Raw genomic sequence first — 14,402 nt, forward strand, 5'->3', positions numbered from 1 at the left:
GAGGCTGGTGAAAACCAAGGTAGCATTATTAAAACATCAATCCATCAAACACATTTGAAAAAGTTACCTCTCCATTTTTCTGGTTGCAAATCATGATTCACAAACAAAATTTTTAAAAAATTATAGCCCTTCCAAACCATCCTTCTCATTAAGTATATAGCTCACAAGCATTCTTCAACTGAGGCATTAAAGTACTTATATTTATCTGTTATGTTTTTGTTTTTCAAAAAACCTTTTAAATACAAAGACTGATTTTGGTTTACTTTCAACCTACTTACTAAGGTCACTTTACCATGCAGAGTACTAAAATGCCATCGAAAGATACTCTGTCTATTTGTCTGAAAAATGCTGTGCTCTGTGCTATGGAAATTTGGAACATTAGAGTCAGACTGTAATTATGTAGTCGGTTCTCCACCAAAATGATGGTCCTGGGATACAACAAGTAAATGAAATCTACAGATAATCCCAAATCTCTTTTATAGGAAAATTATATTACGTAAAAATGTCAACAGCTAGCAGAATCAATAGAATCGAACGTCCTTTCCCTGTCCAGTTCCTGGTAGAAGTAACACTAAGCAGTGTAATGGCCCAAAGACAAAGAATCAGAGAGAAACCCAGAAACAAAGGTTATTGTTTTTATCGGTACCTGAAACACAATGTTTATGGCATACAGTTTCCTGAATCAGTATAAATGTGAGCAAAGCTAATTTAACATCTAACCAAAGGTTTTTAAAGCAACAATAATAAAACAAATACAAAAATAAACAAGAATACAAGGCATATCTGATGGGCCCACTGCACTTTGGACAACCCTTACCTTAAGCCAGTGTGGACTTAGGTCTCTATGCAGCAGCCTAAGACATTAGTCATGATGCCGGATCACTGGGCTAAATATTTAAGCCAGAGGTATACATATGGAAAATTAAGAACCTTACATAGACCATTAGCCAAGGCCCATTTTTTGCTTTAATTTTTGCTTTTTGATTTTTCAGGGGGAAAAAACACTTAATGATAAAACATATTCTTTACACATAAGGATGCATTTAAAGATGAGTATTTCTGCTTCAATGCTGTTGCTTTTTCAGGGATGGAAATACAGAATTAATGATCTCAATGAGATGGCTCTAATTTGTAAGAAGATAGGTTAGCTTTATTTTATTCTACAACAGCTATGGTATCATGCAGAGATATGCTGTTTAGACCACAGGAAAATACCGTGAAAAAGACTTGATGACATCTCTGAACCCATTGCCACACTGGAAAATTTTATAACGTTTCAAGAATGTCTTTTTAAGTAGAAAGAGTAATTCAGTATTGGCTCAACTGGTGAAACAACAAAAATAGAGACAATCTCAAAATACCAACAGTAGGGTTATTTCCCTTTACAAAGATGCACCAAGCAGTCGTTTATTGGGCTACTTTCATCACAACATTGTTTTGATTCTTGATTTAGTTTTATCTAAGGAGAGATAATGTGAGAAGATGGGGGCATTTACGAGTTAGTGTTATTTACATAACTCAGGGTCCATCCACGTCAAGAGGTTGATGAATGCATTTCATTGACCATTGACCATTATTTAATGGTCAATGAAACTCATTGACCATTATTCACACTTACCCCGACCAAGCCCTACGTACCTGGCAAAGCAAGGAATCTTAGCCATAAAGACAAGTCCCTTCATTCCCCCAGAAGGGAGGAGTTGTAATTCCTTAGGAAAAAACACTTGGTTTACAAAAGGCTTCCCAGATTACTCTGAGACATTGACCTATTGTGTTATTATCCCCTTTCACTCTCAAATTGGAGAATTGCTGATTTAAAAATATAAAATCCTAAAGTTTATTTATTTTATATTATATAAAAAAATCTAAGACTCAAATTTAAATTAGGGTGCCTTTTTTTATTTTTCAAAAAACTACCTAGGACTTTGTTTCCTAATTTCTTTTTTTTTTTTTTTCCTGCACTAACTGCTCAGCTATCAATTTAGGCTTTTCATAGAACCATAGTGTCATTGAGATGGGAGGGCAGGTGGAGGTTGTCTAATCAGTCTGTGCTTCCGTACAACCAATGGCAGGACAGTTTATTTCATAGGTGAGCATGGGTAGATTGCAGATTGTTCCCTCTTGAGCCAAACAGTGGATAGACACTCTGACTTTGGTTAAGTTTCAGCCTTTCTGAACTTTAACTTCCTTACTTACTAAACAGATATGCTGCTTCACAAGTTGTAAAGATCAATGAGATTTATGTCTTCTAACTGAACTGTAATATTTATAAAATTTAAATATCATTTTTCTTAACTGCCATTAACCTTCTATGGAGCAAAACATTTTTTTTCCAATCATAAGAATAACAACAACAACAATAATAATAATATAGGTATAATAATAATAATAATAATAATATAGCTCAAAGTTGCTGAGTAGTTATCTAGTGTGCTAAGAACTTTATATGTGTTATCTCATCAAAAGAAAACTACAGTGTGATGACAATGTTCTGGAATTAAATGGTGGTAATGGTTTCTCAACCTTGTAAATATACTAAAACCCCTGAAGCATACACTTCAAAAGGGCAAATTTTATGATATGTGAATGATATCTCAATTAAAAAAAGAAAATTGTTATGTGAAAGAGTTTGGGAAAATTACAGATGTAGAGGTAGACTGAAGTGTTATGAAGGGCATGGCAAAGAATAAGCCAGTCTCATTTTACCGTTGAGCTCTTTAGAATATAGTTGAGGTGTTAACATAGATGCGTAAAAGCTAACACCTGAGCAATGTGAGGCAGGACTGTCACAGGCTTACAAAGTTTTACTAGACACTCTGAGGACCAAGAGAGGAGCATAAGCCTGCAGGAAGGTAATATCACTGTCAGGGAACTATTTCATGGAATTGAAGGAGCCCTAGTATTCTGTATGATGAGGACATTTTAGAAACGCTATACTATCTTAGTGAAGACTTTATGGGGAAATGAACATACTGTTTTCTTAGAATGTATGAGCACGAAATGAGATCTTTCTGAGGTAGTATCACCCTGGATCTCACCCACCGTCATTCCTTATTGTGTGGTGCTGTGACATGTAATTACCCAAAAAGAAAGATGCACTTTCCAGTAGCCCTACTCTTGACTCAGTCCTCTGAGCAGGCATTGGTTTCAAGATCTTTTCCTGAAACACAGACACAGCTGAAGTCATCTTTTTTAGGAAGCCTCTGCAAATCAGTTAGGTCCCAGTACTGATAATCATTAGCTATATGATTTGGGGCACATTATTCAAACTCTCTGAGCAGATGGAGATAATAGCACTTACCTTTCAGGTCTGCCAGGAGTTTTAGGCAGATACAGCCTATGTAGCTCACTGCCTGCACCCAGTGAACACTCTGGTATGTAGGGCCTGGAAAGAGAGATGAGAGACAGAAGGAAAGTATCTTCTAGGTCCCTGGGTGTCTTCAGTATCTGCTGGCCATCTTATAGCTGTCCAAACAGCACGGTTGGACACTCCCTGAGACCTTTCAGAACCCTCCCCCCACAATGCACCCATGCTCCTTCCAGTCGTTCCCTCAAACTTTTTGTGGGTGTGAATATTTGCATTCGTGATTTATCTTCTCAATTTGATTGAAAACTTCTTGGAAGGCAGGGAACACATTTTACATATTTGTATTGTCTACATACTTAAGCACCATGCATAATGCATGTTAGATTTTTGATTTTTTTTTTAATTAGCTGAATGAGTTTAAAAAATATTCTCCAGTGGGGAACATGGGAGACAGGGCAGCAGTAGCTTTTTTGAAATTGTGTGTGTGTGTGTGTGTGTGTGTGTGTGTGTGTGTTTTGAAGGGGTGATTTCCAGTTCCATGACAGGTTAAAATAACTAGACCAAAGCCACTTCTTGACATTATGGACTATCTAGAGTGGTAAGCACAGTCTCTACTGGCCAGTAGGACCCCTAAGTTATTCATTTAGATATGCATTTGGGTTAATTAGCAATTATCTGAATCAGTTGTGTTTGCTTTGAGGCAATTGAACAGGTGGCTCTCTGACACACTCTGCAGAGTCATTTACTCCAGCGACAGTGACTACAGGCCCCGGAGTCCCCCTGGAGCCTTAAAACCTTTGTTCCCTGGTGAGGATTAGTCTCTGGAAGAGCAAAACATAACTTTTAGCTGGAATTTGACTTTAGTTGACAAAACAGAATTGGCACTTGGGAGTTGTTTTCTATTCTGAAATGAACACACGCATGGAGTGCCTTTGAAGACTTCGTCAAGTCATGTTCAAGGCGGGGGCCCTGGAGCATAAGACTATATCATGTTGTACATCAGAGGCTTATAGACCATAAACAAGCTTCCCTGCTCATCTCCATGCCATCCAGGGTGGCACGTTTATTCATCCTGTTTGGTGATACTGTCTACCAGAGTGTGGTAAAAAAAAATTTTTAAATAGAAGACACTTTTTTTCATTTTTTACTGGTCTATTCTTCTGGACGTACTTGAGCCAAACACTTCTACGTACAACCCCAGACTAAGGGACAAAAAACAGCTAGATGGGCGGGGTGGGGGTGGGGATAAGGGTAAGGTGAGGGGATTAGAAAACAGTCGGTAACCACAAGATGGCCATGGGGTTTTGAAAATTAATTTGGGGAATGTAATCAATAATGTTGTAAAGATTCTGTAGGGTATCCGATGGACACGTGTCCCATTTGGGAGACCACCTCAGGGATGATGTAGATGCCTGATCACTGCACTGTACACCTGAAGCTGAACAATAATGAATGCCAACTATAATTTTATATACATATACATATATATATACGTATATATATGTATGTATATACTTACAAGAAGTGAAGTACAGCATTAGGAATAGAGACAGTGGAAATGTAATGGCTCCGTGCGATGTCAGAGGGATAGTGGATGGGGGTGGGGGGTTCACACAGTGTGAGGGATATAAATGATAAACGTCTAAGTATTACTTTGTCTTGTGTACCTGAAACTAATTTAAAAAAATTGTGCATCCAAAAAAAATAAATAAATAAAACAGTGACATGTCTATATGCCATACACAGGCCAAATCTTTATATGTCTTCTATTTATCTGTTTCATATGCACATGATTTGAAGTATATTTACATCTGTAACATACAACCATGTTGCTTGAAGAATGCTCAAGATATCGAGAATACCATTAAATTTTAATGTTGGTTAAAACAAATAGTTTTCATATAAATATGTGATTGCAGATGAAATTAAATAGTGCATTAAACGTTAGTGCTACTTGCTAGAACTTTAAAGTTCCTTCCCACTGTTGTATTTCATGATGTTTCCTTTTAATTTGGTTTAATAATATCATTATTCAGAAATGAACTTTTGTGAAAAAAAATTAGTTATTACCTTTGTCACTATTTATTTTATGAATCCATGGAAAGACTTCATTAAATTATAAATGCTTCATTACTGATATTCTCATAATAGATTTTTGAAATTATGATGTGAGCCAGTTATCCATTTCAAGGAAGATATAATGTGGAAAGATCAGTATATGTCCAGTGAAATTATTACTGGTTTTGCTAATGCAATATTCATGAGAATCTGCCAGAGACAATCACATTTAATCCCAGAACAATAAGAATTTGAAATTAATTATTTTAAATTGTAGTTATCCATTGGTAAGAAAGTTTAGCAAGTCTTATGTTTATATATTTGAAATGACTTGCTATTCTGTCAACATGGGAAGGGTATGTTTGGAGAATATTTACAGTTTCTGAGTGGGAGCATAAATTTTGGTCCTCTAAATATGCTTGATATAAATATTTTGTGGTTTATGTGCATTTTTTTTGGAATGGGCAACAAGTCTTTAATAGCTCCCTCTCCTGACACAATATTGTCCCCACAAGCAAGCCCAACTACTTTCCTTTGATTCCAAAGCCTTTTTATTAAGCTCCTTAAAGGTAGACTGTTTCATATACCTTTGCATTTCCACAATCCCTAACATATTGCCTTATGTAATTGGATATTTCAATATTTTTTCAGGAATATAGATTACTTAGGTTTGATCAATCATTTCCCTTAGTCTATTACAGGACAGTGGGCTTTTTTGTTTGTTTCTTTCTTTCTTTTTTGTGCTTTTATTTATTAGTTTCAGGTGTATATACATTTTTAATGTATTTGTTTTCAAGGAAAAAAATGACCCTTTGGCTATCATTTATGATTAAATTGTTTTTCAAAGATGTAATACAACCTGGGTTGGGGTACTAATGTCTGAATTAGGGTAGAGTCTGTTGTTTGAGCCTACTTTGGTGATATTCATTTCTGTTCTGGCTGACTCTGGAGTTTGAATGTATGAGATATCAAAGATGTTGGAAGTTGAAGGTCCATATCAACATATCCAGGGAAAAAGGAACATCATTTAAAAGTCAAAAGCTGTCCAGGCAATTACCAATCCTCATTGTCTCTTACTTGTTTTACTCTATCACAAGAAATGAATCCCTGTGAAAACTGGGGATTTCTATATCCTAGAAAATAAGCATTTTTACGTTTCATTATGAAGAAAAATTTAGGAATAACATAAAGGAATGTTAGAATTGGGTGCATTTTGTAACTTTAGCATTGTAATGCTTGTATTCACAGAACTTGAACCTCTGATGAAAATCCACTATTGTAGCCTTCCTATCAGAACAAGTAGGAAATTATAAGAATTTCTTTCAGTCTATCCAGGGATAAGAAACATACCTGAAATAAAAGAGACTCTAAAACAATGGGCAGCTCCACAGTAAGAACTATATTCATGTACTTGCTATGCTGTAAGATATGATTCCTAGGATACAATAGAATTTAAACATGTTCTGTGCAGTATTTCTTCCTGACCCCAGGGAAGTACAGTGAAAGTCTCAATACTACTTTGGTCATTCTTGGATAGTAAAATGTCATCTTCTCACTGGTAATTTCAGGTCCCTGGTTTGTAATATTAAATACAACTTCCGTTAAAGCCAGTCCTTTAACACCGTTTTGGGTTGACTTGGATCTACCACTTGCACTGGCTGAGCGAAGAGGATTATTTCTCCTCTTGTTCCCATGACATTCACTTCTCTTCCTCCTCCGTGACTTCTCCAGGGATGAAGCAGGAGAAGGAAAAGGAAACAAGAGACAGAAATGATCTTCACTGGCTAATACAACAATAGCCATCTAGCTGAGCTTAGACTCTCCTTAAAACTGACTCTGAGGGGCACTTTTGAGGAGCACTTTGGGGGAACATGGTACATCATTGGAATTTTTTTTACCTGTAATTTTCTTGAGGTGGGTAAATGGATTTCCTTCAGACGGTCATTTAGGATTTCTACCTAAGTCTCCGTGCATCCATGAGTACAACTCCAGGTGCTTTCTGTTGAGCTGTCTTGCCCACTCATTACCTCTCCCTGAAGTGGCTCTCTTGGACAGGAGGCAACACAATTCTGTGCTGGCTTCTCACCCATGGTGCACTGCAGTGCTCACACATCCCTCGTTCTAACAAACTCTGATCCACAAGTGGCTTCTGGTACAGTGATACATCTTTGTTCTACTCTCAGAGCATCAGCCAGTCACCGTCTCTTCCCTTGGAGATTTCTCAGGCATGAGTGAAATCCCAATTTGCCGACTACCCCAACCACTGCCACCAAGTTCCAGGAGACAAGTCTCAAACTTTCTGAGGTTTCATTGAAGTCCTTCTCCCCTGCACTTGAGATAAGGGAAAAGTACCTTCCACCTTGGATGTGCATGCAAATCATATCACATCCAAATTCTCCCCCCAAATCCTCTTCTAATGATCAATCTCGTCTTGGCCCTTTGTGCCTCTTTAATGGGCTGGAAATAAGTAATTAATTTAGGATCCCAAAAGTGGTTTTCAGTGCTCTCCTTTGTAAATCTGGCTTCGGCAAACATGCACCTCATTTTGTAAAATGAAAGTAGCGATCTATGTTTTGACCTCTTATCACCTCAAGGCTACAGCTGAAACTGAGACAAAAAAGAGTGCATTTTAACATCCTATTACATCCTCATATTAGTTGCTTACTGTCCTCTATGAAATTATTTTAAGCACATATTGATTGATATGTGTGCACAATCTCCAAAGCACAATACAAGGTCCTGTGGTTCTCCTACTCTAGAAGGAATAACAGAACAGTAAAGAGCTAGATTTACCAAACCTGCTAACTGCAGTTACAGGATGAGCCAATATTCCTAAATCTCAGCCTAGTGGAATGATTAGGAGCATGAACTGTGAAGCCAGACTGCTTGGATTTGAATCACAGCTTTTCTCTTTCTAATTATGTGACCTTAGCCAGGTAGGTTACTTTATCACTCTATGCTTCAGTTTTCTCATCTGTCAAATGGAGGTAAAATGCAGTTGTTATGGGAAATTCTCGAGTTAGTATTAGTAAAATGCTTAGAACACTATAAAGGTGTTAGTTAAATAAAGATAACTACAAACCTTAAATTAAGTTCTTAATTGCCCTGTGAAGTTACATCCCATGTTAAAATATATGTGTACCACTTAAATAATTTACTGAAAATGAGCAAATAGTAATTCTACCAGAATGAGGAAATAATGAATGCTCACACAAAAGAGGTGGCACAACTCCCCCCTGCCCCCCGAAAATCTAAAAGTGTCCGCAAGCCCCTTGGATAAATTTTAATTTTTATTGGAATCCCACAGTTTTTGTCACATGAATCACTGCACACAAAAAACTGAAATGCCTTACAATGGCATATATTTAAAAGGAGAAATCATGAAAAATATAGTAGAAAGTAAAAATAAGTCCAGAGGAAAAGTGTATACTAGAAGTCTATATAGCTAGTAAAATTCCCCTACTCACTTTGACTCGGAGTTTCCTAAGCACCCGAATCAAAAAGGAAATGATTTTAAGTCACGTTGTCCATCAAACCGAAAATAAATCAAAATTTGTAAAAATTAAAAATCATACTACCTGATAAGAAAAAGAGCCTTTGTGGACAGTAAGAACAAGATACAAGAAAAACAGAACATCTAAATGAAGAGGACAATGAGCAATGCCCCAAATAACATCTTCAGATACTTCCCTTCAATTAATGCAGTTTTAGACAAGATTTTCTTACAACTCTCAGTGTAAGCGGGTACCATATTCTTGCTGCTTGGTTCAATGATGAGTATCTGCCAAGAGGTCAAGAAAATGTGGCCCAAATCTTCAGGTTTTTGATATTCTGATTATAAAATTTATACAGGAATGGATTTCCCCATGTTGTTTCCCTCAACTCAGGTTTGACAAAGGGTGAACAAAGGACAGTTTGAGCTTCTGCACATGGACAGGGGCCTGCAGTGCTACTGATTAGAGCAAATCCACATGCTTTAAAAATCAACCAAGTTCATGGTAAAGTCGACAATCCTACTTTTAGAGAATGCTTCTCAGAAGCAGAGGACACACAAGCACATTCTTCTCTTTGCCACCTTGTATTATGCCATTCTAAAGTTACCAGCAACAGGTTTCGTACTTACAATGATTTGTAACACTGCTTTGTATAATTCAGAGAGGAAGTCTATTTTAGATGGCCGTATCTTAGCTTAGATATCAACTAAGAATGAGGGAACTGAGTTCTAGTTTTAGAACCCCTCTATTAAGTTATATGACCTTGAGCATGTCATTGTACCTTCCTCTGTCGTAGTTTTATCATCTGTAAGTAAAAGAAATTGAATGAATTTCAAGCTCTTAGCATTTCATGATTATTTGTGTGTGTGAAGAATGACTAAGAAACTACACTCATTAAATGGCTGTCTGTGTGCCTGTACACTTTGGAATGTTTTTTCTATATTGTGAGCATTTGTCAATTGTCTCTAAACAGACTTCATTGCTCTGATTTCACCATTATTAAAAGGGAGAATGTCAAGCCTCATTTTTCTTGTGAAATGAAAAGAGTGGATTAAAGGAGCCATGTTACAGGACATGAAAGGATGTCCTTTCACACAGGCAGCTGTGCACCTTGTCTGTGACAACCTCTGGGAAAAAGGCAGCTCAATTCTCTTGAAAGTGTGTCTTTAGGAATATCAATTATCCATGAAAGAGATACTTCAAACTTACCCACATGTTAAGAGTCTTGCTTCTATACATGAGTTTTTCAGAAGTAAAATTTGAGGAAAGCAGCTGTTGTCTGAAAACATGTTCTTGAACAATATCCTGTATGTAATTCTTATGTAATGCTGACTAATCAGTACAACTTTATACAACTTTCTTTTTTTTTTCCCCTCTCCCCTTCCAGCACCAAGGAAAAATTGGAGTTAAATTTAATGTTGGGACAGATGATATCGCCATTGAAGAGTCCAATGCAATCATTAACGATGGGAAATACCATGTGGTCCGTTTCACGAGGAGTGGTGGCAATGCCACGTTACAGGTGGACAGCTGGCCAGTGATCGAGCGCTACCCTGCAGGTAAGCCAGTGAATCTGTACCCGGGGAAGTTTTTATGAGAAACAAAGTGGAAGACAAAGCACTGTTTTGCATTCGTTTCACCAAATTGTGAAGCCATCAATTATTTATTGGACTTTAGAGTCATATGAATGTACTGGTATCCTAAACTGTTCTTGATACAGGGTACAAATGGCATTTTATAGAAGAACTTAGAGGCACACGTTAGCGTTTCCAAAATTCAGGACATCAGTGAAATCAGTAAAACACACACATAAAAGGCACAACATGTCAAAGCTCTTTTTACTGGATCCTTGCATTTCAACAAAGGAAAGGCTTTGTCAAAAGTAACAAAGTTAAAATTTAAAGCCAGCAGAGAGACTATTATAACACCTTTTTCTGTGAAAGGAAATAGAACCCGGTGATTCCTTTGATGGTGGTACATAGCTAAAGCTCGTGAGAGGTGCAGGAGGGCCATCGTACAAACAGAGACATAGTAAAGGAACTATTTATAGTACTGTAAATCAGTTATAAGAACATGTAAGTAAATGAAATTTGTTTTCACTGTCATATAACCAGGAGGTTTTATGAGAATTCTGACACTGGTATTATTTATTTTCATTTTACACAATAGCAATGATTACCAAAATGTATATGTAAAATTTTCTATTACAAGTATTTGTTTCTTGAAAGAAATAATTTGAGGAAATAACTAACTTATTAAATAAAGATCAATTTTTCTTAGTGCTACTTACAATCATGGAATTAAATGTCGGGGATGCCCTTTTGGACCTTTTCTGATTTATAAAATTTTATATCTTCAAGCCTCATTGCAAACCTATTTTATAAACTTGGTGCTCTTCAAATATTTGCTGAATTAAAGATATTTAAAAAATGCTCTATGACAAAATTTAGAAGCAAGCACCTTAATAAAATGTCCAGTGCCTTTTTTTTTTTTTTTTTTTTTTTTGCAAATAGTAGGCTCTCAATAAATATTTACTGAATTGATGTCCTGGGAATTATCCCAATTTTATACTGCAGTTATGAGAACGTACACCTTCCTTTAATAAGATGAAGGAATGGAAGATCTGGAATGAAAGTAACTTAAATCTGCATGTCATGTTACATAGCCACTGAAGATCCCTTATTGAGTTTACTTAAATCCTAGTAGAAATGTAGTTTTTAAACAACTACAGCCTCAGTGGAATTACAGAAAAGTAAATTGGTGAATTTCCTAAAGTGCAATTAATCAATACCTCTTTATTGGCTTTATTGGAGGAAGTCATTGCATTGGACGCCATGGAAAATATAAAGTAGGATGAGGTCTGGGACGTCCCCCTGGCATGTTGTCTGTGAACATCTAAACATGTAAAACGATAGATCCTATTATTATTACAGTGTGGCAGTTGCCCCTTGAAACCTAGCTTTGTTTCACTAGTTAATGTTTTTAAATTATCTTAAATTTAATAACTTTTTTACTTTTACCACACTTTTTAAACTGGTATCTTTAAGAACGCTGTACTAGAGAACGTAAATGGTGACTTGTGTAGGGAGAGAGGAAGTCCCACTCTCAAGTCAGTTTGGGAAAGTCTGGATTAAACTAGTTAAAAATGTCTTTACTTAAACTTTATTATATTAATATTCATAATGCATCTCTAAAAGGGAAATAATGGTATGCATTTCCCAAGCATAAATAATCAGAACCTAGTTTTCTAATGCATGAATGCATGTGGATAAGTATTTTGTTTTAAAAATTTCTATACCTCATTATTTTAATACACCTATGTGATTAAATTTAATTGTGCACATACCACAGATACTGTGCACTAGGTATAGTTCATAAAAGCCATGGTGCCTGTCTTTTTTTGGCATGCTAATGTCCAACTTGAATTGAAGTTTGGCAGCATTAATTAAGTCAACAGATGTTTGTAATTTTTTCTAGAGTAATATTTGTTTACACATATAATGTCTTATTTACCAATTAAATGGATGTTCAGTATAAGAAATAATATAAAATATATTCAAAAATCATAAAATGGCAACATTATGATGATTGAGGAGCAAATATTTAGAAATGGATATTTTAGATGCAAACTTTTATATTTAGTCCAAGATTCTATTTATATTTAGTCCAACTGCCCGTTCACCAAAAAGTATTTTAGATAATATTGGCAAATCAAGAGTGAGAAAAGTTGGAGTTATTTTAAGGATGCAAACAAGGGCAAAACACAGCCTGCCCCCAAGAAAATTAAAGCACCTGTGATGTGAGGAATTTGGATACATACATATAAAAAGTTAATGATCAATATGGGAGTCACCATTGTTGCCATCAGATATTTTATTAATCATCTGCTTTGTGTGCATTTCAGCATTATGTTGAGGTAGAAAATAAGCCATGACAATTTCAAATTCCTTTTTCTTTTGGAGTTTCATCTGCAACATTTCCAATGAATGCTGAATACAAACTTAAAAGTTTGTGTCATCTAGATTAAAGTTGTCAGAACAAAGTGATTTTATGTATGAGTTCAATAGAAATGCCTAGTATTTCTCTTTTATATTGGTTTGTGATATGAGTAGTTTTTATTTAAAAAGTTTTTTTTTTGTTATTCATTAGAAAAATAGCTGGACTAATGCCTTAACCACTAAATCCTATAGTCAGAGAAGCAGGGACCAAGAAGCTATATTTGGTTCTTTTTAAAGTGCCTGCACTGCAAAATATAGGTAATAAGGGTTGAAATTAGTAATTAAATATAGCACTTAACCTTCCATTATAGGGCTTTGTGGTAAGTGCTTTTATATGAAGCAATTCATCTGGTAGCAACACTATACCTTTAATGAAAAGCACCTAAAGCATTGACCAGTGGTATTACCCTGTAATTGTCTGGATAGCTTTCATAAAGAAACTAATTAGTAGAGGTAGATTATATGCTCTTAGAGTGTGTAAAATATTCCTATAACTCAACAATTCACATTTCAGAATAAATATTGAATTTTCTGAATAGCAGACCCAGTTTCCATTATTTTCTTTGCATGGAGCAAAGTATAGAAATAATGTTTTGCAAACTAAAGTTGAGAAAGCCATTTCTTGGTGCTTATCAGTTAAAGCTCTGGAATATAATGCATCATTAATCTCTGATTTGTCCCTAATTACAGTGATATAGCAAAATTTTCTCTCTCAACAAAAATAGACTTTCTCTTCTCATAATGTTAATCCACAAAGCCGAACATCATTTTACTTGTTCAGACTAACGATTGCTCCAGATAAATCAGTTAGTTACCTTTGAGAATAAACCTTTGAGTTCATTTATCTACCACAGTGTGCCAAAAACATGTCCTTTATATTCTCTACAAGGTCAAATGTTCATTTTGTGACAAAAAGATGTCCTTTATATTCTATACAAGGTCAAATTCATTTCATTCCTGTCAAGTTAACACAGCAAATCAACAAATATTTAAAGGATGTGTACTATATATTAAAGGAACATATTAGGCTTACCATCTGGTTAAAGAGATAAGTAAAAAATGTTCAAGACTAAAAATATAATATGTGAGACAATGTAAGAGTTGGCTAATCATATTTGGCTAATTTCTGAATAAGACATACTGAAAAAATAAATAAATCAAGGAAAATATTTTCCAAGGAAGAAGAGGCCATTTTGAAGTAGCAGTCTAGAAACTTGATTGGGGTCTTAAAGGCTAAATTTTTTACTTGGAGGAAGGCATACATTCATTTTAATGGAATTAGCAGGAAGAGATAGGGACAGAAAAAAAATAAAAAATATATATATATATATATATATATATATATATATATTTATATATATACGTATATATGTGTGTGTGTGTGTGTATATATATATATATATATATACATATATAATATAAATATCAAAGATGTCTTACCATTGCTATAAGGCAACCACACTAGTATTTTTAATTTCCTGAAAAACGATATATCAAGTTCTTCTAATAGTGTGGTGGACTTTGATATCATTTAGACCACACTAT

General features: G+C 35.3%; 1 protein-coding gene across 16 annotated transcripts in view; it reads left to right on the forward strand.

Moving 5' to 3' along the window:
• Positions 1-14,402, forward strand: part of NRXN1 (neurexin 1) — a 1,108,907-nt gene that overhangs the window by 937,808 nt on the left and 156,697 nt on the right. For all 16 annotated transcript variants that reach the window (XM_081069306.1, XM_081069308.1, XM_081069310.1 and 13 more), the window contains one exon: positions 10,247-10,418. In XM_081069306.1, coding sequence (XP_080925432.1) covers positions 10,247-10,418 — 172 coding nt within the window. The remainder of the gene's footprint in view (positions 1-10,246; positions 10,419-14,402) is intronic.

The sequence above is a fragment of the Rhinolophus hipposideros genome, assembly GCF_964194185.1.
Source record: "Rhinolophus hipposideros genome assembly, chromosome: 12".
Taxonomy (NCBI): Eukaryota; Metazoa; Chordata; class Mammalia; order Chiroptera; family Rhinolophidae; genus Rhinolophus; species Rhinolophus hipposideros.